The sequence below is a fragment of the Halichoerus grypus genome, chromosome 11, assembly GCF_964656455.1.
Source record: "Halichoerus grypus chromosome 11, mHalGry1.hap1.1, whole genome shotgun sequence".
Lineage (NCBI taxonomy): Eukaryota > Metazoa > Chordata > Mammalia > Carnivora > Phocidae > Halichoerus > Halichoerus grypus.
The window spans coordinates 53,118,849-53,144,224 of record NC_135722.1 but is presented as its reverse complement, the minus strand read 5'-3'; the positions used below and the strand labels follow the sequence as shown (position 1 = coordinate 53,144,224).

General features: G+C 39.6%; 1 protein-coding gene across 5 annotated transcripts in view; it reads left to right on the top strand.

Moving 5' to 3' along the window:
* Nucleotides 1-25,376, top strand: part of C2CD3 (C2 domain containing 3 centriole elongation regulator) — a 146,852-nt gene that overhangs the window by 52,249 nt on the left and 69,227 nt on the right. For all 5 annotated transcript variants that reach the window (XM_078058536.1, XM_036119521.1, XM_078058537.1 and 2 more), the window contains 7 exons: nt 2,904-3,395; nt 6,116-6,267; nt 8,066-8,312; nt 10,946-11,126; nt 12,590-12,773; nt 13,833-14,005; nt 15,555-15,678. In XM_078058536.1, coding sequence (XP_077914662.1) covers nt 2,904-3,395; nt 6,116-6,267; nt 8,066-8,312; nt 10,946-11,126; nt 12,590-12,773; nt 13,833-14,005; nt 15,555-15,678 — 1,553 coding nt within the window. The remainder of the gene's footprint in view (nt 1-2,903; nt 3,396-6,115; nt 6,268-8,065; nt 8,313-10,945; nt 11,127-12,589; nt 12,774-13,832; nt 14,006-15,554; nt 15,679-25,376) is intronic.

The following is a 25,376-nucleotide window of genomic DNA, read 5'->3' as shown; positions in this document are numbered from 1 at the left end:
CTGAACAAGAAAATCAGGGTCTCTCCTCTTGTAGCTTCTATTTTTTTTTTTTTTTTTAAAGATTTTTTTTTTTTTTTTTTTTTATTTGAGAGAGAGAGAATGAGAGAGAGTGAGTACATGACGGGGGGAGGGTCAGAGGGAGAAGCAGACTCCCTGCCGAGCAGGAAGCCCGATGCGGGACTCGATCCAGGGACTCCAGGATCATGACCTGAGCCGAAGGCAGTCGCTTAACCAACTGAGCCACCCAGGCGCCCTCTTGTAGCTTCTATTAAAATAAGGCAGCAGAGGGCTGCCTGGGTGGCTCAGTTGGTTAAGTGTCTGCCTTTGGCTCAGGTCATGAACCTGGGTTCCTGGGATTGAGCCCCACATCGGGCTCCCTGTTCAGTGGGGAGCCTGCTTCTTCCTCTCCCCGTTGCTTGTGCTCTCTTGCTCTCGCTCTCTCTCTCTGACAAATAAATAAATAAAATCTTTAAAAACAGGGCAGCAGAATTGCTGTGAAGGAAATAAACAGTACAATGTGAAAGTGAATACCTGGGAGGAAGTAGGGGATGGTGGTCAGAGAAGGTCTAAGAAAGTGACATTTTAGGTAAGATTTGAAGGAGAGGAAGAGGCCACCAAGTAAAAAGTAGAGGGAAGATAATTCCAAAGAAAGGGAATAACACATGCAGAGGCCCTAAAGCAGGAATGTTGCCGTAGGATAGCGAGCCAAGAGGGAGAATGGTAGAAAATAAGACTGGACAGGCAGGTGGAAGGCATATCATTCAGAGCTTTGTAGGTCTACGTAAATGGTTTAGATTTTATACTAAGAGCCAAGAAAGGACATCAAAGTGTGAGAGTGACAATTGATTTACTTTTTTTTTAATTTATTTATTTGAGAGGGAGAGAGAATCTGAAGCAGACTTCACACTGAGCATGGAGCCCAATGTGGGGCTCAATCCCACGACCCTGAGATCACAACATAAGCCGAAACCAAGAGTCAGATGTTTAACCAACTGCACCACCTAGGCGCCCCTGATCTACATTTTTAAAAGATAACTGTGTGGAGAATAGATTGTAGGGGACGAGAAGAAAAACAGAGACATTAGTCCAGAAAAGAGAGAACTGATGGCTTGGACTAGAAGAGTAGTGGCAGTTGAACAAGGAGAGAAGTGACTGAGTTTGTGGTCTGGTGGAATGAATTCTGATGTATAATTCATTGGAGAGAGGGTTCTTTCCTTGTCTTCAGAAGATACAGGATTTCTTAGGTGGCAGAATTTGAATGTGTGGCTTCAGTAGGGCTTGGTCTTATTATTCTGGTGATCTTTTAAAATAATCACAGCCATATCTATGACATTTCCATGGCTCTCCATTATCCAAAAGACAAAAATACAGGGCTCACCATAAGGCCCTAGCCTATCACTTACAGCTTTCCTACCAATAGCCATGTCAAACTATGTAAAGAATCAGTAAGGTATCATGCTGGTTTATACCTCCATGCTTTTGGTCTTGACTTTCATGCTGCTCCCTCTTCTTGGAAGCCCTCTCTGTGTACTTCCTGGTCTTCTCGATAATAAATACCATTTAGTTTTAAAGACTGGTGTGATTGTCATTATGAAAAATTAACATCACATTACTCTTCCACTATCAAAGTTTTATTTTTTGTTTGCCTAGTTCATTCTGGACTGCAAGGTTAAAATCAGAAAAGAGGAATTAATGGAACTGATGGACTAGAAATTGTTTCTGTCCTGGCTCTCTTGAGAGAAGTACTGTTCTAGATAGATTGCTGTCCATATTCAGTATTGTGAAAGAACTTCACTGTGGGTTTTAAATTAAAGGGAACAGCAAGTCCCCTTTATCCCTAATGACTTTAAACTTAGAGAAAAATTGCAAAAATAGTACAAAGAACTCACATACCCTTTACCTAGACTCACCAATTACTAACATTTGTCACATTTGCTTTATAATTATCTACCTCCTGTCTCTCCCTTTCTCACTGTCTTTTTTTCTTTGTCTCCCTCTGCATTCTCCCACACACCAACCCACAATTTTTTTCTGAACTATTTGAGAATATGTTATAGACATCATACATCTTCCCCCCTAAATTCTTGTATTTCCTAAGAACAAGGACATGATCATACACAACACTGTACAGTTATAAAAATCAACTTAACCTTGATAATGTCCATAGGCCATATGCAGAGTTCACCAATTGTGCCAATACGTCCGTTTATAGAATTTTTTTTTCCAGTCCAGGATTATCTATTACATTTGTCATCTCTCTCTAATCTCCTTTCGTCTGGAACAGTTTTGTAACCCTCCTTTGTCTTTCAGTACTTTGATATTTTTTAAAAATAAGGCCTATTATTTTGTAGAATGTCCTCCATTGGCGTTTACCTGAATCAGTTACCACTATAATGATTGTAAGATGATGATTTTCTAACTCCTCCCTTTCTTATGTTTTTACTAATTGCATTCTACTATACAGAAGAGTTGTCCTTTTTCCCCTATTTATTTACATTGATATAGACTTACGGATTTTTACATTATTCGGTAGGTTATAATCCATTACTATTATTATTCATTTTAATGCTCAAATTGTCCCAGATTTGGCCGATATGAGCTCCTTTGATTGAATTCTGTATCCTCTCTCCTTTTGATATGTCTCCATCCTTTTCTGAGCCCTTCCTTATTTTCCAGCAGAAGATGATGTTCCACGTTCATCTTGTATTATTGATAAATCATCTGTCTAGCTTTTCTTAATCCTGATAAGGTAATGTATATACAGTCTATTAGTGTTCTTACTATTATGGTATTTGAGAATGAGTTAATTATTTCCTAACAATCTGATTTGCCTCTAGCTCCAAAATTCTGATTCTGATTTCAGAAGACATACTTGCTAACTCTCTTCCTTTTGTGTTTTATAGGTAACTGTAGAGCTTATTATAGATAACAAGGATTTCACTGGTGTGAATACTAAATTAAGTAGCAGCACCCAACATAGCCCATGTGCTCTTGCAAGTCCAGATAAGACACTATCAGAATCTGGTCAATATGTTACCTGTACCAAAAATCCAGAGAACCTAAATCAAATTCAAAAAGAAGCTGCAAAGAAAGTACAAAATTTGGTGCTCCCCAGCCCAAAGTCACCAAGTCCTGTTGCACCAAATCCTTCAACCTTCATGGCTGTGCCAGCCTCTCACAATTTAGCAAATCAGACAAATGGGTCAACAAAAGAGACTGCTTCGCTGTTGCATGTGCTGTTGATGGTGCCAGATGGGAAAGATTTCATTGCTGGAGAATCTGACAAACAACCACCGTGCAATATTTATTTAAATTGCAAACTTTTCAGCACAGAGGAAGTCGCCAGATCTGTCATCGCATGGGGCACAACACAACCAGTCTTTAACTTTTTTCAGGTAACTGTATATATCTTAACCTTCCATATCCATTAAGGATGTATGGGGGCGGAGACAAGTAGGTTTCCCAAATCATAATTCCATTATAAAAGAAACCTAGAATGTTCAGACTGGGAGAGACCTTTGTAATTATCTGCCATGCAGATCCATTCCCACTGTGGGATTGGAAGAGGAAAAGACATTGTCAACATTTTAAAACTTATGTCTTCATTTCCTTCTGTTCTGTCTCAGTTGAGATGGTTTCCTACTGTTTCTTTTGCCTGAGTTCTGAATTCTATTCCTTTCTGCTTCCTCTAGAACTAAACTTTCCCCCTTTCTTTTCTGTATCTCCAAACTCTTCTTTTAACTCTAGTTAACTTTTTTATATATTTTTTTCTCTCCTTTATTCCTCTACTTATTTCAATACTTATCTTGCTTGATTTCTTTGTAGGATTTGATGCTATTGCTTAAATTGTTTCCTTTCTTGATTTTTGTAATTCTACCCTCTTATTTTCTTCCTGAATCAACAACTGTTCTTTTTCAGTCTGTGGGCCAGTAGGAAAAGAGTAGTGACCCCAGCACTTCTTTCTCCTTTTCTCTTACCTTTAATTATTGGTGCTCCTGTTCATTGCTCCTTGGCTCTCTTCCAAACCAACCCTCTTTTCCCATGGTCACTACTTCTATTCCCATAGCTTCAGCTATTATTTTTATGAAGATAACTTCCAAATCCATACTTCCATGTAGGCCAGACATTTCTGATCAGGTTTCTGATCTCTCTGTCTAGCTGCTGGTCATCATCCCCAGATGTCTCAAAAGCACTTTACACTTGGCTTAGACCTAATGCACTGCCTGGCATATCGGAGGTATTGAATAAAGATGTCTAAATGAAAAAAGGAATTCAAATGTGTCCAAATCTGAATTTATTATTCCTTCCAAATCTGTTCCACCTCCTCCTTTCTGCCCTAATTCATATTGTAATCTACTCAGAAACCCAAGCAGAACCTGAAAGGTATCCTTGACTCTTTATTACATAATTATTCACCAAATCCAATAGATGCTGCTAACTTAATTATCTCCAAAATGAATCTTTTTGTACCTCAACTAAGTTGCCAGTGCTTTCATTCAGGCCCTCTTTCTCATTCCAGATGGTCTTCAGTCTAGTCTGTTTCTGGTCTTTCCCTCTCCATTCCTTTTTGTACCAGTAGGAATGATCTTTCTAAAACATTAACCTGAACATTTTTCTCCCCTGCTTTAAACTTTTCAGTGATTCTCCATAGCCTTCAGAATAGAGTCCAGATGTTTAGTGTGAACTACAAGACCCTTTAAGAACTGTCTTCCCTTCAGAACTCTTCCCTTCACACTAGATAGTGAAGCTATGTTCAGCTACTGGAGGTTTCGTAAACGTTCTCTTTCCCTACCGCTGTGTCTTTACATGTACTTTTCCTTCTGCCTTGCAATTCCTTCTCAGCCTTCATGACTCCTATTAGGCAGAGCTTTTTATACTAGTTAACTTTTTTTTTTTTTAAGATCTTATTTATTTGAGAGAGAGAATGAGAGAGAGAGAGCACATGAGAAGGGGGAGGGTCAGAGGGAGAAGCAGACTCCCCACTGAGCAGGGAGCCCGATGCGGGACTCAATCCTGGGACTCCAGGATCATGACCTGAGCCAAAGGCAGTCGCCCAACCAACTGAGCTACTGAGGCGCCCTATACTAGTTAACTTCTGCTTATCCTTAAGAATTTAGGGTTACTTTCTGCCAGCAGCTTTCTCTGAAATCTCCCTATTTGTAGGTTAGGTCGCTGTGTTTTCACTTATTTTGATTTCACAGAACAGAAATGTGCTCAGGGTACCTTATGTAATTGGAGTTTCTTAGATGGATACAAAAGTAGGTGAGCTCAGGTTCTCTGCTCTTCTGGTGTCTTCCTCTCATCTTGCCGTACATCATTTCTGGTTTCACCCTTTTTCCTTTCATGTTTTCTATTGGTTTCATCCTGGGGCTTGGGCTTATCTCTCCTGTGCTGATGCAGTTATACTACCCTTCAAATTGGTGGGCCCTTGATTCTGCCTTTAATTTAACTGACTCGCTCTTGGCTGCAGATCTCTGCTTCTCTTTGTGACTTTTCCTTTCTCTTTCAGCTACCAGCTGACTGGCCAATTCTCGAATAATTTTACATTGAAAATCCTGTTGAATATTTGGCTTGTTATTTACCATGACATTGGGTTGGGCAGAGCTTTTTGCACTAGGCCATACCATCCAACCAGTAGGATTGGCTGCTCTTTGATTAGGTGCTCAACCCTTGTCTAATCAGTAGCCATCTTTCTTTCAAAAACATCTGGGGGTTGGGAGGGGCAGGAAAAAAAAGTCTGTCTCACAGAGGGGTTTACAAATGGGTCATTTTGCCTTAGAAAGGCTTGGATGAGGCGATGAGGCAGCAGGCAGTGATTGACATGTCCAGCAACCTTCTCTGTGTCCTCAAAGCCCTGTCTATATGAACTTTGTCATCAGAGAACTCATACCATTTTGTATTTGGCCTTTATATGTTGGTCACTTACACCAGACTGGCTTCTCTTGAGGATACAGAGTGGGTTTTATTTTAATGTCTTCAGCTTCTAGCACTGTGCAGGGCTTTCAGTTCAAATTGGGCTTTCAGTTAGTACTTGTTAAATAAAAGCATAGATTAATCCTTTATCTCAGGTGTGGGGTTTTATTTTGTTTTGTTTTTTGATTGCTCCTCTCCCCAGGTGATTCCTGTCTCTCTGTCTTCCAAATACCTGGAAAGGCTGAAGGACAATGTGATGGTAATTGAAACATGGAACAAGTTGCGGAGCCCAGGACAGGACAAGTTGCTCGGGCTGGTGAAACTCCCGCTCCATCAGTTTTACATGTCATTCAAGTAAATAGGATCTTTTGGAGTATTCTTTACTTTACATCTTTATCTTTGTATAGACTGAAGAGAAATTCTTTTGGTTTGCAAAAATGACTAGCCCAATAATACCTTGGAGGACTTTTCTCAATTTCACCACAGTCGCTGCACTTTCTCCTCTGTTAAAACAGTTTTACAGATACTGCTTACCATGTTTCAGGCCCTATGCTAAGAACCTTACATACATCAAGTCATTTAATCCTCACAACAGTTTTCTAAGGCAGGTAATTTTTATTTCCCCTATTTTACAGATGTGTTAACAAAGGCACAGAGGATTTAAATAACTTGTTATATATATTGTAAGTAGTAGAACCAGGGTTAGAACCCAGAGAGTTCTACTGCTTCACCAAGAAGCTCTACTGCCAAAGGTTATCACCTCACAAAACTAATGGTTTAGTTCTCTGTCACAAAAATGTTAGTACTGTTTACTTCAGCTATTTGCAAGATTTCTGTACTGAGTGTTGTCTTTTGGACCTTCACATTTGATCACTGTACCTCACTTTTCACTGTGCAACACCCCCATAAGGTATTGATTTATCTGAAGGGTATTTCTGTCCTCACTACAGACTGTTCATTTTTTCTTTTGGTTCAAGGTACTGATTTTTAGTTATTTTAGCACTGACTTCTTTCCTAACAGCCTTCTTATGGTTCTGTGTTTTATATGCTGTTATTTTACATTTTACAGAGAACCCTTTTGTGGGCACAGTTTCACATGAGCCTTTCTATAACCCCAGGAAGTATTATCATTATCCCCTTTTTACAAATGAGGAAACTTATCCTTTGACTTGCAGAAGTCAGCCTCTCTGGCTTTCTTTTCATCATCTGTAAAATGAGGGTGATGCTAGACCCCCTGTCTCCCTTATGGCACAATTGTGACAATCCAGTGAGAAAACAAGTGGGTAAGCCTTCTGTGAACAGTGAAATACTTAGGCTGGTAACACTGGAAAGCATGGTCAGGCTAAGGAGTGCTGCTGGAATCATGCCTCTGTCAGCTATAGGCTTTTTCCCCTTTTTTAGTTGTGATATTAGTGTGGTCTGGTACTTCCCTTCCCTTCTCATTTCATTAGAACCCATTCTTTGCTGAAAGAGCGTAAAACAATAGTAGTTACCAGTTAATGAGTACTTTTATGTACTAAGTATTATAGTTGGTATTTTAGGTTTGTTATCTCAGCTAATCCTAACAACTGCCCTTTGATGGAAGTTTTATTACCTACATTTTACATAAGAGAAAACAGAAAGGTTAAATTGATTATTAGAGTCATTCAGCAAGTTAGTGTCAGAGCTAAGATTCAGCATGGTATAATGAAGAGCATTTGGACTTTTTCTCATCTATTAATAGTGGATAATATCAACTTTTGCAGTGTTAGAAGGGTTATAGATGGCAGATATTATTGGTAATATTATCCAGATCTTATCTGCCAGACTCCAAAGTCCATTTCAAATTGACCACACTGCCTCCCTGTAAAGTAATGCAATTCAGCAAGCCTGTACTGAGATAGCGCTCGATCCCAGATGCTGGGCTTGGGGTCATGGTGATAACAGACATAAATCAGACTGCTTTCAAATTGCTACATTTGTAACTTAACTGCCTGGTAATTTTTATTTGATGAGCTATGGTAAAACCATATGTTTTTTTCAAACTAATATTTTCTAGTTGTAGACCCATTTTTAACAAACTGAGAAAATAAGCCAAGTAGGAAATGCAGCAGCAACTCTGTGACATGACTGATGGTTGTTATTTGCTCATTCGCCATTTCTCTCCCTCTAGAGATCCCAGAATTTCTCGCCTGCTGCTTGATGCTCAGTACCCAGTTGTTGCTGTTGACAGCTACATGCCTGTGATTGATGTGTTCTCAGGCCACCAAAACGGGAGTCTTCGCGTCTTCTTAGCCATGGGTTCTTCAGATCAGATAATGGCACTACAAAGATTAAAGAACGAAGAAGGAACACTTCCTCCCTTCAGCCCTAGGCCAGCCCATTTTCTGGATCAGCCATTTATAGCATCTGTTAATATGGTAATGATTAAACACTTGATAGTTTACAAAAACCATAATCTCATTTTAAGGTGTACAACGATGCTTTAATATATACGTAATATTGTGAAAGGATTACCACAGTGAAGCCATTTAACATATCAGTCACTTCACCTGTTTACCTTTTTATGTGTGAAGTGAGAACAGTTAAGGTCTATTAGCAAATTTTAAGTTTCATAATCTCATTTTATCTTGCGTGTTTTAATGAAACCATTGCCCCACATCCTTATTTCAGTAGTGAAAAGGAACGTATTTGCACTCCGATGCGTGCTGTAGATCCAAGGAATTATTTGTTTTGTGGTTTAAATATATATCTGTCCCTCTGAAATTTTTGAATTTATAAAGAAACTCTAATTGGACAACCACATCCTAATCGTCTAATTTAGTAACTTAATTAATTGCCTCTTTAAAAATTGGGGTGAACCTAAGACTGCATTTTAAAAGGTCTTAACTAAAAAGAAGATAATCCAGGAGGGAAAAATAGGGGTGGGAGGTTGACAATGATCCCAAATGTAGGCCCGCAAAATCTTATTCTGTTTCTTAACCAAATCCACGTTGGAAAGTTACAGTAAAGTTTCTTGCTCTTCTACAAGTAAATTCTTAAAAGTAATTTGTTTTGTACAGTGTTGAACAATTGAGAAAGCACATTGATATACTTTTACATGTTTATTTCCCTAGTACTACGTGAGGGGAACCATTGTCATTCACTTTTCAGGTGGTGAAACAGAGTCAAAAGAAGTTATGTTATTAGTCCAGGGTCATATAGCTAAGAATGGGAAAATCAGAGTTTAGACACAGGCCTTTTTTTTTTTTTTTTTTTAGAGAGAGAGAGAGAGCACGTGCAAGTAGGGGGAAGAGCAGAGGGGGAGAGAGAGAATCTCAAGCAGACTCCCTGCTATGGAGCCCTATGCAGGGCTCAGTCTTACAACCCTGAGATCATGACCTGAGCTGAAATCAAAAGTCAGACACTTAACCTACTGAGCCACCAGGCACCCCCAGACACTGGCCTTTTGACTTAAAAGTCCAATCTTCATTCTATTGTATCATGTCCTAGTGTATTTTACCTTTGGTGTCTTTACCAGTATAGCCAAATCTCAGTCTCCACATGATTTAAGTACATTATGTTTTTAAATCTGAATCTGAATGACAAATGTGATGTCTCTAACAGAGAAAGATTAGGAAAATGTCTATGAGTAGGTTGTTGTTTATTTGTATGTTATGAACTCCAAACTTTACTGTTTCTATTAGATACTAGTGTCTATTACTAGATAATAGTAGCTTTTTAAATTTAAATACGACAGAAAAGCACAAAGAAAATTTATCTATAATATCCCCAAGTCTATTTAGTGTTATATGGCCCTCACATTGCAGTGTAGACTCAGGTTTTGTTAAATTCCATACCAAAAGTTAGAAAATATTACTATGAGCATAAAAGGACTCTTGGAAAGATTAGATATCTATAAATACAGTTGTTTTTCTTCCTGCACTCATGTCCCTTATCCATTTCAGCATCTGCAGAACTGAATTATTAAATTACTCTAATACTGTATGACCAAATTAAGCAGCTGCTAAGATTATGAGAGGTTTTTTTTTTTAACCCATATTTTTCTTCTCTGGGGAAACAAACTGAAAGTTCTCTGTTTCCCTAAGGAAGGTTTTGGAGCAGATATTGCTGATAGGTTTTTAGAATACAAAGTAAAGACCTTATGCAATTTCTATTCCGAATTCATGGGATTAGTACTTAGAATGTTAAACACATATAAATCATACAGTTTGACCCCTATCTGAATCTTGAATTCCCTCTTCGAATAGTCCCAATTATCAGTTGTCTTGTGTCTGTTGAAGCTGTATAGAGTAGAGGTAAAGAGCTTGGCTGTAGAGTCAGACTACCTGAATTCAAACCCTGGTTCCGCTGTTGTTAGCTATGCATGTTAAATTAGCTACTACAAGTGAAGGGCTTATTATAGTGCCTGGCTATAGTAAATAATAAAAACCTTAAATTGTTATTAGTATAGGTTACCTTCAGTAATGGTATGTTCACAACCTCCCCTACTAGTCCTTACCATTAATGAATAGTCTCAGTGTTATTCCCAACTTTATTAAAAATAGTATGTAAATTGGGGCATCTGGCTAGCTCAGTCAGTAGAGTGTGCGACTCTTGATCTCAGGGTCGTGAGTTCAAGCCCTACATTGGTCATGGAGCCTACTTAAAAAAAATTAGTATATTAATACCTATTTGCTTCATGTGTATATTTTTTATCCTATTAAGATCTTCTTAATGTATTCTATTCTTAGTGTACTAAGAATCAGAAGCCAGTGTTGAATTTTATTAAATACCTTTTTAGCATTTATTGAGATAGTCATGTTTTTAATGCAGTGAATTACATTTATGGATTTTCTAATACTGACCAAGTCTCACAGTCTAGAGTAAATCCACCTTGATCTGATTACAGTGAGCAGTTGTGAGATGTATACACAATGAAAATTAAGAATCTGTTTTAGTGTCAGCTAATTACACCTATTTCTTCATGTAGACTCAGATTTCATAGAGAAACAGGAATATTCTAAGAAACTTTTTCTTTAAAGCTCACCAATATCTCTATTTAATTTAATAGGCGGAGGACCAAAGAAATGGATTGATGGAGCATCACTTTGAGCTCCATGTAGAGAAAGTTAAAGGGCTAGCCCCTCTTCAGGCAACAGTCTGGGGAGAAGCAGATTGTTATGTCCAATACTACTTTCCAGTTCAAGACTCCCAATCCAGTGTGCTAAAAGGACCTGAGTTCCCTGAAAATGGTAGGTTTGGGAGGTTAGAGTTTCTCATTCTTGTATGGTTCTTTCATTGGCTATACTTAGAATTTTGTTTTTTCCTGAGTGAATTTTGTGTTCCTAAATGTTCCTAGTCTTAACCTGGATAGTACAGGAGATGGGCTAAGTTTTTATTTTTCTTTTCTTATGTTATTTCTTGTAATTTTTTATTTTGATATGATTTCAAATTTAAAGAAAATTTAACAAAAATGGTACAAAGAACTTAACATACTATCTTACTACTTACTACTTTACCTAGATCCACAAGTTATTTATATTTTGCCCCATCTTATATCATTTACATGCCTACTCACTCTTATCTATACACATACAGTTGATTCTCATTACTCATGGTAGTTATATTCTACATAACATAGCAATGTCAGGGACACTGAATTAGAGAATACTGAACCATTGCTTTTAGGGGAAATATGTACATATATATATCTCACATAGATCATAATTGTAAATCCTAAAACAACTTATTTGAGTAGATTTTACTTTATTTTACAAAAGAGAGAACAAGGTTCAGAAATGTTAAGTGACTGAAGCTGCCCCAGTGACAATAACAAGGTGCACATTCAGACCCCATCCAACTGGCCCCAGAGCCAGATATTCTTGCACTACACCACACTAGCCTCTCCCATCTCCATCATCTGATCATCTCTGAGAGCTAAAACAAGAAAGCAGAGTGTCACTTTGTCCAGGCTCAGCTGGGAATGATCAAGTCAGGTGACTCAAATGTTTTACCATTCTCAGCATGTCCACAAATAACTGCAAAAGAGCTGCCAGTATTGATTTTTGGGTTTCAAATAAGGGACTTGTATCCAGAATATATAAAAAAAAAGTCTTACAAATAATAATAAAAAACAATCTAATTTAAAAATATTCAGAAGATCTAAATAGACATTTTTCCTAAGATATACAAAGGCCAATAAGCACATGAAAAGATAACTCAGCATCATTAGTCATTTGGGAATGAAAACCAAAAGCACCACAAGATACCACTTCTTTTCACCAAGATGGCAATAATTAAAAAGCCAAAAAACAAAAACAAAGAATAGACTAACAGGTGTTGACAAGGATATGGAGAAATTGCAACCCTTAGATATTGTCCAGCAATAAAGGGATCTCTTTCTTCTGTATTATCATGGAACCTTTGGGGACCATAGCTACTAGGGAAATGGGCCTTCGTAGAAGTAACACAGAAGACAAAAGTTCTGGTTCCAGGTCCATGACCTACTACCTCTAAGACCTTTGGGTTCACTATGTAACCTCAATATGTCTGTATTCAGTCTGTTAAGTAGGAGTAATAATAGTTGCTTTGTTTTCCTCACAGGAGTATTGTGAGGATGAAATTGAATAATACTGGATATTAACATACTATCTGACTACATAGAAAACCCTAAATGTTGTGTTTGATTATTCTGAATTGCTTTTCTTTTCCAAAGGAATCTCTTTGAAGCCTTTCAGATCTGCAACCACACTCTGTGTTCCAGATCCCATCTTTAATAGTGAACACCATCACTCTCTCCTGTTGCCAGCTGAAGTTCCAGTGCAAAGGCTTCTACTGAGTGCCTTCTCTGCACAAGGGCTTGTGCCTGGAGGTGGAGTCCAGTTTGAAGTCTGGTGCAGGTATAATGTGAAACCAATTTTGTGCCTAGAAAGGAAGTATACAATCATAGAGCATGCTTCCCTTGACAGCTTAGGTTGAATTGTAAGGAAGGTAAGCAATCCCTTCTACCCTATTTTATATGATCTGGCTTGTTAGTGACTCTTCTCCAGATTTTGCTGAAATCTGAATTATTAGCCTCTTGGGAGCAGTTGTATCTCATGCTTTTAAGTGCTTGTAACATTTGGAAGTGAAGTTCTATCAGTTTTACCTCCTACTGTTCTTAAATATTCAGTCACCTGTTTTCTCCTATTTACTGCCTTATTTGGTTCAGTCCCTCATCATTATCATGCCTAAATTACTGATAGCCTCCTGACTGGTCTTCCCACTTCTAAACTTATTTCTTATAATCCTTTCTTCCCACCACCAGAAGAGGGGCCTTCATAAAATATAAATCCACTCATGTCACAGACTTGACATGAATTCAGATGCTGCTTTGCGTCCCTACTCCCAAGAAACCAACAAAAATGACAAAGAGCATATAGATATAAAAGGCAGAGCATCCAGAACAGAACAAGGGAAAAGTATCATTCACTTGCCAGCAACTTTTCCTAAAAACAGTCAGGTGAATTTAGGTTTGATTTAAAACTGATATAAGAATGGAATATTTTGACAAGAGAAGGAAGTAGAGTAGGTACTAACAGATCCTTTAAATTTGAGGGACTTAGGCCTCAAGCCATAGAAGAGATTGGGACTGCTCCACTTAGAACCACTTTTGCTGCTACAGGATGAATGCTCTCAAAAGTGTCTACTCCCAGAAGTCCAAGTCAGATGCAGATAACTAAACAGAAAGCTTGTAGGAAGCTGGGGTTTGTTCTGAACACAGAGTATAATTTATGGAGTTCCTCCTCCACAGGATGGGCAATAAATCCAACCAGACACAACCACAACTGTATGCCACAAATACAGAACAACCAGGCTCCAAAGATAGCTTGATACCAAAAGCTGATCCCTCGGGCAAATTGAATCATTCATCCACCTAATTCTTCCAACTGATAGCTTGTGCTTTTTGCGGCTTACAGATACTATTATCCTGACGTGAGAGATCAGGTGGTTGCCAAAGGAACCTTGCCATTATCAAGGATCTGTGCCATGGTAACCATGCAGCACCGTGAGGATGTGGGAATACAGACCTTTAATCTCCCTTTAACCCCCAGGCTTGAGAACAGGAAAGAACTGAGGAACCAGTCATCAGGTAATTGAAGACTGCTTTGTCTCTCCCTTTCGAAATCAGTATACGTAAATATCCCTTTTCTCTGTAAATAGCGACTCTTCATATTTTGAGAGACTTACCCTTTTAAGAATCTGATGAAAACTATGATCTACCTTCTCTTACAAAAATGAACGTATTGGTGGCGCCTGGGTGGCTCAGTCGTTAAGCGTCTGCCTTCGGCTCAGGTCGTGATCCCAGGGTCCTGGGATCGAGCCCCGCATCGGACTCCCTGCTCCGCGGGAAGCCTGCTTCTCCCTCTCCCACTTCCCCTGCTTGTGTTCCCTCTCTCGCTGTGTCTCTCTCTGTCAAATAAATAAACAAAATCTTTAAAAAAAAAAAATGAACATATTAGTTTACTCTATGCAAATTTTAGAAAATATTTCCATGGACTGTCTGCATAAATGTTGTTTGTCTCATTTCACCTTTAGCTTCAGCAAGCATTTAAGAAGCCTCACAGCATAAGTCCTAAGTGTTATGTAGGTGTATTCAGAGAATTATTACTCCAGGGCAACATGAGCAGATGTGGGATTGGTGGAATACAGTTAGCATGACAGGGAATTCACTGTAAGGGAGGAAGAGGTTAGGATTTAAAGTTGAAAGGGATTCATTAAAATTTGGAGTTTTGAATTACATCCTAATTGTTTCAGTAGGATTGACCCACCCTCCAGGTACGTCATCAGATAACTAGAATTGGCCTCCTAAATGAAGTTACTGTGCTTGCTTGCTGGAGGGCTTGCTTGCTGGAGGGTATCTGCCAAAGCAAAAGGTTTTATTTTGCCATGATTAAGATTGAGTTATTCCTCCTGACTGTCACTGATCAGCTTGTTCTGTTATTTCTTAAAGCTTTCTCTGAAATGTGATAATAGGAAGGTAGAATTTTTATAAAAGGATGGCATATAAAGGGTGTTTCAGGTGGTGGTGGTAGAAGGGTGATAGAAATATAGGTGTGAAAACCTTTTAAAAGTTTAAAAAAGAAGAAAGGTTGGAGTCCATCTCAATTCTATAAAAATAACTGGGAGTTTAGGGGCTCCTAGGTGACTCAGTCAGTTAAGCATCTGTCTTCAGCTCAGGTCATGATCTTTGGGTCCTGGGATTGAGCCGGGCGGCGGGCTCCCTGCTCAGCAGGGAGTCTGCTTTTCCCTCTCCTTCTGCCACCTCCCCTCCACCCCACTCACTCTCTTTTTCTCTCAAATGAATAAATAAAAAATCTTAAAAAAAAAAATAAGTGGGAGTTTAAAAAGTCTGAAATTAAGTTCTGCCTCTGATAGTTGTGCGATCTTGGCAAGCAGTTCAGTCTCTGACATAGTTTCTTGGATGTAAAGTGAAAATAGTAACTTTTGTTCTGCCTTTATTAATCCTAAAGTACAATAATATGAAGTGATTCTGGCCATGGACATTTTGTCTCACTGCTAATGCCCCTTATTATTCATTAGGGTGTTTATCCTCTTCCTCTGACCAGGACTTGGGGTTTGGTAGAACAGAGACTCTTCCAGCTAACCTTTTTATCTTTTTTTCCTTTTGTCCTCATTAGGTTTACTGGATGTGAGCCTAAGGTACAGGCGTACTCCCAGGACAGCAGAGGGAGTTCTTGCTGCCCGAGCTGTCTCTATCTCAGTCCAGATTATCAGAGCCTGTGGTCTGCAAGCGGCAGCCAAGTAAGTCCACCTTAGAAAAGCAGTCCTCATCTTTTTCCACTGCAGTCCATACAGCATATGAGGCTCAGATATGCAAAACTTCCTTGTGTACAATTTCCAGTTTATTAAGCACAGCTTTATTTTTTTCTTTTTCTCTTAAGAAAGCATGTAAGGGCGCCTGGGTGGCTCAGTCGTTAGGCGTCTGCCTTTGGCTCGGGTGGTGATCCCAGGGTCCTGGGATCCAGCCCTGCATCAGACTCCCTGCTCAGCGGGAGGCCTGCTTCTCCCTTTCCCGCTCCCCCTGCTGTGTTCCTTCTCTTGCTTTGTCTCTCTCTGTCAAATAAATAAATAAAATCTTAAAAAAAAAAAAAAGAAAGCATGTAAGACTATACATGAGTAAATCACTTGCAAACTTTACTACTTCAACTGTTATTAGCAACTTTGCTCCTTGATCTTATCCTCTATTCTACTTAACCACTCATTTACACAGGCAGACCCTATACCTCAAACTAAGCCAGGACCAATCACTACAACTCTTCTGTAATCCCATATTCAGTCTGTGAATACCACCTCCCATTTTTCTAGCTTGTTCCCCTTCGGTCTGTTCTCAACACGGAAACCAGTGATCCTATGAAAACTTAAGTCAGACCTTGACATACCTCTACTTAAAACCCATCAGTGACTTTTCATCTCATTCAAAGTAAAAGTCAAACTACTAAAAATGGCTATGAGACCCCACATGATCTGGCTCCTTATTATCTTTATGACTTATCTTCTGCTCGTCTCCCTTCTGCTTACTCTACTCCAACCACTGGCCTTATTGCTTCTGAACACACCAAGCTCATTCCCCTCAGGGAATTTGTCTTGCTGTTTTTTCTGCCTGGAACACTGTTGTTATATATGAACAGCATGGCCCTCTTTTTTTTTTTTTTAAGATTTTTATTTATTTATTTATTTGTCAGAGACAGAGAGAGAGAGAGTACAAGCAGGGGGAGTGGCAGGCAGGGGCAGAGGGAGAAGCAGGCTCCCCGCTGAGCAAGAAGCCCAATGCGGGACTTGATCTCAGTACCTGGGGATCATGACCTGAGCCAAAGGCAGATGCTCAGCTGAATGAGCCACCCAGGCATCCCAGCATGGCCCTCTCTTATCTCCTTTAGGCTTTTATTCATACTTCTCTCTACCTTGAATGTTCATCCTTTTGTCCACTAAACAAACTCCTATTTTCTTTTGACTTGGCAGCTTCTTTGCGGCCTTCCTTTATTTCTTCCTACATGTGGACACAAGTGGCGCTTTGTCCTTTGTCTTCTATTTATTTCTTTTTGAGGATTTTATTTATTTATTCATTCATTCATTTATTTATTTGAGAGACCGCACAAGCAAGGGGAGCAACAGAGGGAGAGAGAGAAGTAGGCTCCTTTCTGAGCAAGGAGTCCAATGTGGGGCTCAGTTCCAGGACCCTGGGATCATGACCTGGGCCAAAGGCAGACAACCAACCAACTGAGCCACCCAGGTGGCCCTCTCCTTTGTCATTTAGCACCTTGGTTGTAGCCGTATTACTCAGTTTCAGTGATTTGTATACATGAGTTTCCCCCGCTTTGCTGTGAGTTCCTCTAGTCACTGTCTGAACTCCTCTCTGCCCCCTGACCACATAGCTTAATTCTAGCACATAATAGGTGCCCAGTAAGAAAGAGAACTAAGTCATGCTTCTACTATAGACTAGTTCACTTTGGACACAAGTTCAAGAAAGAAGCAGGTAAGTGTTCCATAACTTTTTCCCTTACTGTAAATTAGAGTCAGATCATTTGCCTTTAACTTCACAGTCTGTAAATAACTAACTGAATTACTGCCATGTGAGATCTGACACTAAAGCAGTTGGTAAAAATGTTCAGCCTGGTTAATATTTTTCGTCACTAAATTCTCCAAATGTACTTCTAGTGATTTCTGGAATCACTGTTAAGCAATCACTCCAGTGATTGCTGGAATGTTCATTTTGGTGTAAGTTTTACCAGGGCAGTTTTTTAATCATGTCATTCCCTCACATTAAAACTTTTGATGGTTTCCCATTGTCAGTAGCAGTGGTCTAATTTTAATCGTGCATTCCTATTAACAAAAAATAAAAGTTTAAGGGCGCCTGGGTGGCTCAGTCACTAAGCATCTGCCTTCGGCTCAGGTCATGATCCCAGTGTCCTGGGATTGAGCCCCGCATTGGGCTCCCTGCTCGGTGGGAGGCCTGCTTCTCCCTCTCCCACTCCCCCTGCTTGTGTTCCCTCTCTCTCTGTCTCTCACTGTCAAATAAATAAATAAAATCTTTTAAAAAAGAAAAAACAGAAAAAGAAAAGTTTAGCATACCCTCCAAATAGCTATATACTTTTCGTGTGTAAATCATCTTCATATACTACTATTTATTAAATACATTATAAAATATACAATGGCATATACAAAACTTTAACATATGAGATAACAAATATAGAAATTTTAATGTTTTCTTCCTATGCCCAAGTAGTTTCTCCTATATATAAACCCCGTAGGTTGTACACACTCTACTTTAGGGACTACTGCTTCACAGGATAAGCTCTAATCTGCTCAACTTGGCATTCAGAGCCCTTCTTTTTTTTATTGTTATGTTAATCCCCATACATTACATCATTAGTTTTAGATATAGTGTTCCATGATTCATTGTTTGTGCATAACACCCAGTGCTCCATGCAGAACGTGCCCTCCTCAATACCCATCACCAGGCTAACCCATCCTCCCAACCCCCTCCCCTCTAGAACCCCCAGTTTGTTTTTCAGAGTCCATCGTCTCTCATGGTTCTTCTCCCCCTCCGATTTCCCCCCCTTCATTCTTCCCCTCCTGCTACATTCTTCTTCTTTTTTTCCAGAGCCCTTCTTAATCTCAGTCTTGAAAGAAGAGCAGGAATGCCCAAGAGAGCTGAAAACTATTCTGTTCACAGGGACGAACACATGCAAAGGCACGGAGGCGTGAAACTTATGTCTGTGGAGTACTTGTTCTATGTAAGACCTAGCCAGGGTCAGAATCTGCAAATTAACCACGATTTAATTGGCAGAGAAGGACTTGGAGTTCAGATACTCAGTAGCTCTCTCATAGATAAGAAGCTCAGTAGTCCCTCTCCGGATCATGAAAAATGTCAGATCAGGTGGCAGGCAGTTTGTTGTTAACCTGCATTTGGTCTGTGTTACTGTTTCAAGAAGGAAGGGTGAGAAGCCAGGCCAGTTCTAACACTACATTCTTCTGGGGCAGTCCTACAGAATATGAGACAGACAAGGTATAATGGAAACAGATTGCACTAGAAATTGGACCCCTTGGCTTCTAGTCCCATCTCCCACTAGCTGTGCGTGATCTTGGGCTAGTTTCTTTACTTCTCTGGGTCTAAGTTTCTTCATCTGAAAAATGAAAATTATGAACACCTCTCCTGATTTTATAAGGATCAGTATAAGAATTAACAAATATGAAGTCACTTTATAAATTAAGGATCAGTATAAGAATTAACAAATATGAAGTGACTTTATAAATTACTAACTACTATACAAATGATTAGTTCCATTTGTATAGATAATTAACATTACCCTTATTATTAGCCAGCAAAATATAATAAAATCAGAAATAATAATACAACAAATTTGTTGTAGACAAATTGTGTAGACATATACCAGTCTACTATTAGTGATCATTTTAGGTTAATTTCATTAGAAATGAAAATGCAATAAGCATATAACTATGCATACATCTTTAGTATTTGTTGTATCCTCATGCTGTCCTCATTTTAGCAAAGAGGACAATGAAACTTGGAAGAGTTTGAATAACTTGTCCAAGGTCACACATTTAATTGAATGATAGAGCCAAGATTAAAACCCAGATCTGTATAACTCCCATTACTACCCTCTACTAATGTATTCCAAGTACAATAAAGAAGAAACCCCTCTAAATGCTTTGTGGCTATCAGGAAGTGCTTCAAAAAGAGGTGATCTCTCTGGGGTGCCTAAGTTGGTAGAGCATGCGACTCTTGATCACAGGGTCATGAGTTCACGCCCTACGTTGGGTGTAGACCTTACTTTATTTTTATTTATTTATTTTTTAATTTTATTATGTTATGTTAGTCACCATACAATACATCATTGGTTTTTGATGTGGTGATCCACGATCCATTGTTTTCGTATAACACCCAGTGCTCCATGCAGTACGTGCCCTCCTTAATACCCATCACCGGGCTAACCAATCCCCCCTCTCCCCTCCCTCTAAAACCCTGTTTGTTTCTCAGTCCATAGTCTCTCATGGTTCATCTCTCCCTCCAATTCCACCCCCCATTTTTCCCTTCCTTCTCCTAATGTCCTCCATGCTATTCCTTATGTTCCACAAATAAGTGAAACCATATAATTGACTTTCTCTGCTTGACTTATTTCACTTAGCATAATCTCCTCCAGTCCCATCCATGTTGATGTAACAGTTGGGTATTCATCCTTTCTGATGGCTGAGTAATATTCCATTGTATATATGGACCACATCTTCTTTATCCATTCATCTGTTGAAGAGCATCTCGGCTCTTTCCACAGTTTGGCTATTGCGGACATTGCTGCTATGAACATTGGGGTGCATATGGCCCTTCTTTTCACTACATCTGTGTCTTTGGGGTAAATACCCAGTAGTGCAATTGCTGGGTCATAGGGTAGCTCTATTTTTAAATTTTTGAGGAACCTCCACACCGCTTTCCAAAGTGGCTGTACCAACTTGCATTCCCACCAACAGTGTAAGAGGGTTCCCCTTTCTCCACAACCTCTCCAACATTTGTTGTTTCTTTCCCTGTCCATTTTTGCCATTCTAACTGCTGTAAGGTGGTATCTCAATGTGGTTTTGATTTGGATTTCCCTGATGGCTAATGATGATGAACATTTTTTCATGTGTCTATTAGCCATTTGTATGTCTTCTTCAGAGAAGTGTCTTTTCATATCTTCTGCCCACTTTTTGACTTGATTATTTGTTTTTTGGGTGTTGAGTTTGAGAAGTTCTTTATAGATCTTGGATACCAACCCTTTATCTGTAGTGTCATTTGCAAATATCTTCTCCCATTCTGTGGGTTGCCTCTTTGTTTTGTTGACTGTTTCCTTTGCTGTGCAGAAGCTTTTTATCTTGATGAAGTCCCAAAAGTTCATTTTTGCTTTTGTTTCACTAGCTTTTGGAGATGTATCTTGAAAGAAGTTGCTGTGGGTGATGTCAAAGAGGTTACTGCCTATGTTCTCCTCTAGGAATTTGATGGATTCCTGTCTCATATTGAGGTCTTTCATCCACTTTGAGTTTATCTTTGGAATGGTGTTAGAGAATGGTCGAGTTTCATTCTTCTGCATGTGGCTGTCCACTTTTCCCAGCACCATTTATTGAAGAGACTGTCTTTTTTCCATTGCATGTTTTTTCCTGCTTTGTCAAAGATTATTTGACCATAGAGTTGAGGGTCCATATCTGGGCTCTCTAATCTGTTCCATTGGTCTATATGTCTGTTTTTGTGCCAGTACCATGCTGTCTTGGTGATCACAGCCTTGTAAGATAGCTTGAAATTGGGCAACGTGATGCCCCCAGCTTTGTTTTTCTTTTTCAACATTTCCTTGGCGATTCGGGGTCTTTTCTGATTCCATCAAAATTTTAGGATTGTTTGTTCCAGCACTTTGAAAAATGTCATTGGAATTTTGATCGGGATGGCATTGAAGGTATAGATTACTCTGGGTAGCATAGACATTTTAACAATGTTTATTCTTCCGGTCCATGAGCATGGAATATTTTTCCATCTTTTTGTGTCTTCTTCAATTTCTTTCATGAGTGTTTTGTAGTTCCTAGAGTATAGATCCTTTACCTCTTTGGTTAGGTTTATTCCGAGGTATCTTATGGTTTTTGGTGCTATTGGAATCGTTTCTCTAATTTCTCTTTCTACAGTTGCGTTGTTAGTGTATAAGAAAGCAACTGATTTCTGTGCATTGATTTTGTATCCTGCCACATTACTGAATTGCTGGATGAGTTCTAGTAATTTGGGGGTGAAGTCTTTTGGGTTTTCCACATAAAGTATCATATTGTCTGCGAAAAGAGAGAGTTTGACTTCTTCTTTGCCAATTTGAATACCTTTTATTTCTTTTTGTTGTCTGATTGCTGTTGCTAGGACTTTTAGTACTATGTTGAACAATAGTGGCGAGAGTGGGCATCCTTGACATGTTCCTGATCTTAAGGGAAAGGCTCTCAGCTTTTCCCCATTGAGGGTGATATTCACTGTGGATTTTTCATAGATGGATTTTATGAACTTGAGGAATGTTCCCCCTATCCCTATATTCTGAAGAGTTTTAATCAGGAAAGGATGTTGTATTTTGTCAAGTGCTTTTTCTGCATCAATTGAGAGGACCATATGGTTCTTCTCCCTCCTCTTATTAATGTGTTCTATCACATTGATTGATTTGCGAATGTTGAACCACCCTTGCATCCCAGGGATAAATCCCACTTGGTCATGATGGATGATCCTTTTAATGTATTGTCGGATCCTATTAGCTAGGATTTTGTTGAGGATTTTGGAATCCATATTCATCAGGGATATCGGTCTGAAATTCTCCTTTTTGATGGGGTCTTTGCCTGGTTTGGGGATTAAGGTAATGCTGGCCTCACAGAATGAGTTTGGAAGTTTTCCTTCTGTTTCTATTTTTTGAAACAGCTTCAGTAGAATAGGTATTATTTCTTCTTTGAATGTTTGGTAGAATTCCCCAGGGAATCCATCAGGCCCTGGACTCCTGTTTTTTGGGAGGTTTTTGCTCACTGCTTCAATCTCATTACTGGTTGTTGGCCTATTCAGGTTGTCAATTTCTTCCTGTTTCAGTCTTGGCAGCTTAAAGGTTTCCAGGAAGCCCTCCATTTAATCCAGGTTGCTCAGTTTATTGGCATATAGTTGTTGATAATAATTTCTGATAATTGTTTCTATTTCCTTGGTGTTAGTCGTGATCTCTCCCCTTTCATTCATAATTTTATTAATTTGGGTCCTTTCTCTTCTTTTGGTAAGTCTGGCCAGTGGTTTATCGATCTTATTAATTCTTTCAAAGAACCAACTTCTAGTTTCGTTGATCTGATTTACTGTGTTTCGGGTTTCTGGATTCATTGATCTCTAATTTTAATTATTTCTCTTCTAATGCGTGGCTTAGGCATCGTTTGTTGCTTTTTCTCTAGTTCTTTAAGGTGTAGAGTTAGTGGGTGAATTCGAGATTTTTCTATTTTTTTGAGTGAGGCTTGGATGGCTATGTATTTTCGCCTTTAGGACCGCCTTTGCAGTATCCCATAGGTTTTGGACCGATGTGTTTTTGTTCTCATTGATTTCCATGAATTAAGTTCTTCTTTGATTTCCTGGTTGACCCAAACATTCTTGAGCAGAGTGGTCTTTAGCTTCCAAGTGTTTGAATTTCTTCCACATTTTTTCTTGTGATTGAGTTCCAGTTTTAGAGCATTGTGGTCTGAGAATATGCAGGGAATAATCTCAATCTTTTGGTATCGGTTGAGACCTGATTTGTGACCCAGTATGTGGTCTATTCTGGAGAAAGTTCCATGTGCGCTCGAGAAGAATGAGTATTCTGTTGTTTTAGGGTGGAATGTTCTGTAAATATCTATGAGGTCCATCTGGTCCAGTGTATCATTCAAAGCTCTTGTTTCCTTGTTGATTTTCTGCTTAGATGATCTGTCCATTGCTGCGAATGGAGTATTGAGGTCTCCTACAATTAACATATTGTTATCAATATGACTCTTTATTTTGGTTAACAGTTGGCTTATGTAGATGGTTGCTCCCATGTTGGGGGCATAGATATTTACAATTGTTAGATCTTCTTGTTGGATAGACCCTTTAAGAATGATACAGTGTCTTTCTGTGTCTCTAACTACAGACTTTAGTTTAAAATCTAATTTGTCTGATATAAGAATTGCTACCCCAGCTTTCTTTTGAGGTCCGCTGGCATGGAAGATGGATCTCCATCCCTTCACTTTCAGTCTGGATGTATCTTTAGGTTCAAAATGAGTCTCTTGTAGACAGCATATGGGTGGGTCCTGTGTTTTTATCCAGTCTGCAACCCTGTGCCGTTTTATGGGAGCGTTTAGGCCATTCACGTTGAGAGTGATTATTGAAAGATATGAATTAATTGTCATCGTGTTGCCTGTGAAGACGTTGTTTTTATAGATTGTCCCTGTAAATTTCTGTTGTCTATCACTCTTGGGGTCTTTCTCCTTTTATAGAACCCCCCTTAATATTTCTTGCAGGGCCGGCTTAGTGGTCACATATTCTTTCAGTTTCTGCCGGTCGTGGAAGCTCTATATCTCTCCATCCATTCTAAATGAAAGCCTTGCCGGATAAAGTATTCTTGGCTGCATGTTCTTCTCATTTAGTACCCTGAATATGTCTTGGCAGGCCTTTCTGGCTTGCCAGGTCTCTGTGGATAGGTCTGACGTTATTCTGATGTTCCTCCCTCTGTACATAAGGAATCTCTTCCCCCTAACTGCCCTTAAGATGGTTTCCTTGGTTCTAAGATTTGCAAGTTTTACTATTACATGCCAGGGTGTTGGCCTGTTTTCCTTGATCTTAGGAGGGGTCCTCTCTGCCTCTAGGACTTGAATGTTTGTTTCATTCCCCAGATTAGGGAAGTTCTCAGCTACGATTTGCTCAAATACATCTTCTAGTCCTCTCTCTCTCTCCACTCCCTCCGGGATTCCAATTATTCTGACATTGGAACGCTTCATGGTGTCACTTATTTCTCTGATTCTATTTTCATGGATTCTGAGTTGTTTTTCCCTGGCCTCCTCTTTTCACTTTTTATCTATTATATTGTCTTCCAGGTCGCTTATTCACTCTTCTGCCTCAGTTACCCTAGCTGTTAGATTATCTAGATTGGATTGGATCTCATTGATAGCATTTTTAAGTTCTGCCAAGTCACCTTTTATTTCTGCCCTTAGAGACTCTATGTTGCCATTAATTGATTTCTCCATTCTAGCCATTGTCTTCACAGTTGCTAGCCTGAATTCCATCTCCGACATCTTGGTTATATCTGCAGCCATTTGTAAATCTGCAGCATAAGTCATAATCTCTGAGTCTTTTCTATTTTGGGGGCTCCTCCTCCTAGTCATTCTGTTGATGGGTGTTTGAGGGAATGTATAGAGTCCAAATTATTGACCAGAACCCAAGCAAGATGCACCTGTTTTCTTGGGACCTTAGGGTTGCTGGCCTCTTGTTTTCCCAGCCTGTCCTCTGGGGGAGGGGCCTGCGGGGCTGTTACTCGGGCAACCCTGTTTGGGTGGTGTTGCCCTGCCCCCCTGTGGCGGGGGATGGGCTCAGCCGGAATCAGTCTTTGGGGCTTTTGTTCTCTGGCGGCTTTCCCTGGTGGCTTTCCGAGTCTCTTCCGTGAGTCAGAGCAGAAGAGACCGTTTCCAACCCTCTGCCTCATAGCAGAGAGATCGCAGTCTGTTCTTCAGTGAGCTCTCCAGGCCACACCGTCTCCGTTTCTGTCTGTGCTGCTATAAACTGCAGCGTCCTGGGTTGTGCACCCCTCCGCAGCGCTCCCAGTCCTGCCTCCAGGTCGGGCACGTCTCTGCCCTTTGTGCTTCTAAAACTGCCAGCCGCTCCCAGTTTGTGCGCGTGACCCGCCGCTCCGGGTTTCACCCCAGGGTCTGCCCTAAAGTCCTTTCCCCACCGCTACTGGTCTGCA